The sequence below is a fragment of the Octopus bimaculoides genome, chromosome 3, assembly GCF_001194135.2.
Source record: "Octopus bimaculoides isolate UCB-OBI-ISO-001 chromosome 3, ASM119413v2, whole genome shotgun sequence".
Lineage (NCBI taxonomy): Eukaryota > Metazoa > Mollusca > Cephalopoda > Octopoda > Octopodidae > Octopus > Octopus bimaculoides.
Genome location: NC_068983.1, coordinates 68,292,695 through 68,297,648, shown reverse-complemented (window position 1 = coordinate 68,297,648; position 4,954 = coordinate 68,292,695). Strand labels below are relative to the sequence as shown.

General features: G+C 34.1%; 1 protein-coding gene across 1 annotated transcript; it reads right to left on the bottom strand.

Moving 5' to 3' along the window:
• Positions 1-3,072: 3,072 nt before the first annotated feature.
• LOC106872090 (jerky protein homolog) lies at positions 3,073-4,704 on the bottom strand. The gene has a single exon (XM_014918949.2). The coding sequence runs from the start codon at positions 4,702-4,704 to the stop codon at positions 3,073-3,075; it is 1,632 nt and encodes a 543-aa protein (XP_014774435.1).
• Between the last annotated feature and the right edge of the window lie 250 nt (positions 4,705-4,954).

Here is a 4,954-nt window from a genome sequence, read left to right as displayed (position 1 = left end):
GTTAAATAATTTGTGGAGTTCATTTTTACTTTGTAGAAGCATTTATTGATTAGGGAGAAGAATTGATTCACTATGCAGATTAAGACAGTTTTGTAGAAAGGTGGGTTGAACCAGATAGTATTTCTCTCCCTAATCCAAGGATTTGGTTGTTGCTGCCTAGCTCCAGGTCAGCCCTATAATCAAAGGTATTCTGTTCGTGTCCACACTACCTTTTTCCTATGTGCAGAGGACCCTGAACCACATTATTTAATGTGTCATTTTTTATTAAATGATAGGGTAATTTGTGAGTGACACACCAGCTATTTCTAGCTAGCCTAACAACCATGTAGAGGCTCTCACATTGACTCAAAGATTTTTTTGCTATTTGTAGTGGTGAATTATATACTTTTCTGTTCTTTTCTAAATTACTGCCAGTGGGTATCTGATTATATTTGTTCTCAACCATGTGGAAAGTTACCTCATTAGAGAAAAAGTTGCTGATGCATTTGCTTATCATTATGGTAATTAACTTAATAACACTGGAGTTTGAGTGCGTTTGAGTGCATTTGAGTGGTTGAATTCTGAGTATGTCTGCAGAAATTAGATGTACAGAATGTTTATATGAGAACTGGTTCAGGCAGAGTGAATGACCATATAGAGGCTTCATTATTGGCTCATGAGTCTCTCGTGTTACAAAATAGCAATTGTATGTGGTACAGTGTTTATTGCAACAAGGGATCACGGGGAGCATGCTACTGCTAATACAAATCACTATAGTGGGATTTAAAATGTTAACTGTTAATTCCAGTGTGCAGGCAACTCAGAACCACATGATGTAATTTGCAAGAAAATTACAGAACAACAAAATAAGCAGCTTCTACTTCAATAAAGCAAATTTCCAGAAGGTTGAGGACAAGTACATCTAGGCATTCACCAGCATCAATTTCAAAATTGCAAAAGTATATAACTCACCCACCAATTTTGAATAACAACAATTTTTGACTCAATGAGAGAGCCTCACACTGGTTGCTAGATCAGCTAGAAATAACAACCATATCTCATTCAAATTATACCCTACCAACTTGAATAAAACAGCTTGTTGGATAATGTGTCAGTTGACAAGAAAATGTAATATTTATTTATCCAATATAAGTTTTGAGTCATGAAGTTTAAATCTTATATATATTTACATTGAAATTTGTATAATATTATTTACTGCATATAGTTTGCTTTTCCATGATGGCATGGCTTGGATAACAGTGTTTAGCCACCTGGCATGGTTCTTTGTAGTCTAACATACAAAACAGCTAAGAAAACTACCAATCTTTGTTGTTGTGTACTGTATTTCATGGATTTTCTGGTTGGATGCCCTTCCTATTTGCCAACCACTTTCCAATATGAACTAGACCCAAGTATATGCATATGTGTGTGCATGTGTATGTGTGTGTTATTAAAAATTATGTTCCTCTCTTATCTATTAATGAATTATATATTTCCATTATATTTTGTTAGGAACAATAAAATAACTAATGTCCATGAATATTTTAAAGCTCTTCTAGTTGCTTTTTCTCATTGAAGTGATCCATTGTGAGGAAAAATATGTTAACTATTAAGTTCACATATTTTATGCTATTTAGATTAATTAATCAAATACTAAAGCATAAATATAATACTAAAGGTATTTATTACTTTTTTTTTACAAAAGTATAATAGCAAAAATGTGTAAAAGAATAGAAATCAGGTTATGCAATAACCATGTCTTGACCAAGAAGAAAATTATGTGGATAAGTGAATTATCTTCAACTGAGAATCAAAATCAGATCTTAGAAATGACTACAAAAGATTTACCTTTTTTTCTGTTACTTATCTAAACATATGTCCAAATGCATGGATCTTTAAAGGAAATGATATTGAATTGTGAGACTCATATGCCTTTCAGAAAGCTATTTTTAAAACTTTAATCTGCACTATTTTCAAGAAACAAAACACTGAAATAGTTTCTCATTGCTTATCCCAGGAAAATATAACTTCAACTCAGCAAAGCAAACCAACAAGACACTACTTACAGTGGTTCAGTGCTATAATGGTGAGCTGCACTTCATGTTACATATTCACAGATAAATGATCTGAACCAGAGAGAATTGTCTTGGTTATGGACATTGTGCAGTAAACTGTTGTCACTGTACTATGAAAACAAACTTACTTTCCATTATATTATATTTTTAATTAATTTTAAATTCTAGGTTGCCTCCCCTCCTTTTTTGACCAGAAATAAACAATAGTACATATTTTTCTCAATACTATGAGTGCAATTTTAATTACTTAAAATTTCTTGGCTTATTGCATTAAGTATGTTAGAGAGCAATTAACAGTCATCTGGAAGGTTGATACTATCAAGTCAATCATATGTAACTCTTTCCAAAATGCATTAGTGGTATATAAATTACACACTTTAATCAAATAATTAAACAGTCATGATACAATTTAATAAGTTGAATAAAAATAAAAGTTTTATCAATATCTGTACTTACAAAGTATTTTGTAGTACTACCAACACCAAAGTCGTAAAGTTAAAAATGTTCAATGCAGCCTCAAATTCATAGAAGTTGGGTTATGTTATTAATATGCATTTTTATAGATAACAGTTTCAACATGCTTTTATGGTGTGAGGAAGGAGAAAACAATACAACGTTTTTGGATGCAAATACATTACACAATTTCAACTTCCATTTTCTTGTGCGAGCACGGGTGGGATAGTTTTACTTGTAGCACTTACCATTCAACTATGAAGTAGGGAGTGAAACTTATATGTCAATCAGGTGCACTGAAGTAAGCAGAGTTATGTACCTTGCTTAGGGGCACGGCACAATGGTAAGATTTAAGCTTTATCCATATCGCCATCAGTAGTTCAACATTCACAGCCATTATGCCTTATCTTTTCGTCTTACTGTTTTGTATACAATGATAAGTGCAGAACGTTAAACGACTAGTGATGGTCTGTCTCAATAAGAGTCAATTCAGTAAAAGGTGATGTACGTTGGTCTCTTACACGATATAATGCTTGAGGCTAGGCTTTTCATTTCAGAAAATTCGTTACAATTGCTTTGATTTTTCCACATGTAGCTTTTCATATATCAAATATAGACTCATTAGCTCTTGTTTACTCATAAAGTTACGTTGTTCTAACCCTGTAATTACTTCAGCCAACAAGTCAATTATCTTCTCAATACTAAATCTTTCATCAATTTCATTTTTATCTTTGCATTCTTCAACACCGCTGTTGCTGCCAGAAATCAGAGAAACACCTACAACATCGGGACCAGCATTGTGATAGACAATAGGTGATATTTCGTCGATACTTAACCATTCAGACAGGTTTTCGTTATTAAGTTTATCTGCTAGGCATTTCGCATCATCTCCAGTAATATTCTCAGCATAATCCAGCAACTCATCGACAACTTCTTTTTCCTTTTGTAAATGAAATCCTGTCCAGTTATATCCAAACTTTTCTTCAATTGGATTATCATGCATCAACTTAGGCCATAACTTATGCCAGCCAGCCTTTAGTATTGATGTTGTTAGGTTCTGCCAAGCGTTAGCAATATAATAAAGCAGGTCATCTATTTTAAATTCTGCCATAAATTTCTCTAAAGGCATACCAGTATTTACTACATCTAATATATGTCTCATGAAAAGTAAGCGGTACTCTGTTTTCAGACAGTCAAGTATTCCTTGCTCTTGTGGCTGGATATGCGATGCACAGTTTGGTGGTAAATACAAAGTAAAAACATTCTTTTGACTTAGTTCAGCCTTAGGGTGAGTCGAGCAGTTATCCAAAATGAGAAGAATTTTGCAGTCTTCTGGTAGCCCTACGGATGTGCAGTGGGCTCTGGCTTCTGGCACAAAATATTTTTCTAACCATTCTAAAGTAATGGCAGTGGTAATGTTGCCGTTTTTATTTGTACGGTATATTATTGGGTATTCTTTTGTGTCTTTCAACGCCTTTGAACATTTACTTTTCCCTACAACTAGTGGTTTACATCTGTGGGTTCCTGCTGCGTTTGAGCATCCTAAAATAGTAATTATTTCCCTAGATCGTTCAAATCCTTCTTTGTCCTCTCTGGTCAAAACACCTTTTGGTATACATCTCCAATATAATACCGTTTCATCGGCATTATACACTTGTTCGGGGGTAAGATACTCGCGAGTTATAAATTTAGAAAATTCCTGAATATACTCGACAGTTCCTTCCTTCGCAAACCGTTTATCCGTAGACAATTTCTGTAAGGAAATCCCCTGACGTCTCTTAAACCTTTGAAGCCATCCTTCACTATAATCACATTCATAATCTAAATTAAGTTGACGATGGAAAATCTTAGCCTGTTCCATTAACATATTACTTGTTAATTCCTCTCCATGAAGCCGACGTTTTTGAATCCAATCCTTCATTGCTCGATCATGTTCAATACTTTTAACACCTTTCATAGTTTTTCTTACACCCATCTGCTTCTTGCAACCACTGTCTATATAGAATTTAAATAGTTTCTCTCTCTGCTTCTTTATATCGTAAACAGTTGATGAACCGATGCCATACATATTGCATAGTTTTCGTATTGAAACGCCACTTTCCAGTTTTTGCAATAGTTCTACCTTATCTTTTATCGATATCGACTGGTGTTTACGCTTTACACCACAACCGACACTTGCATCTTTCTTAGAAGCCATGTTCAGATTAAATGTGTGTAAAATAATCCTTAAAAATATCACACAAAATCGAGAACGATCAGTATCAGTGATAAAGTAAACAGTGACACCCTTGTTTGGCGGTCGGAGGAATTTCAGGTACCATGTCGTAATTTGTCCGGACTAAAAGAGGTGCCGGACTATTTATTAGTACTCAGAAAATCAGTCATCAATGAAGTGGAGGTTGAAAACGAAAAACTGATGTTTTTGAATTGTGTAATAACATGTATAC

Excerpts from the sequence above, each read along its gene's own strand:
- LOC106872090 (XM_014918949.2), bottom strand. The coding sequence starts at position 4,704 with ATGGCTTCTAAGAAAGATGCAAGTGTCGGTTGTGGTGTAAAGCGTAAA.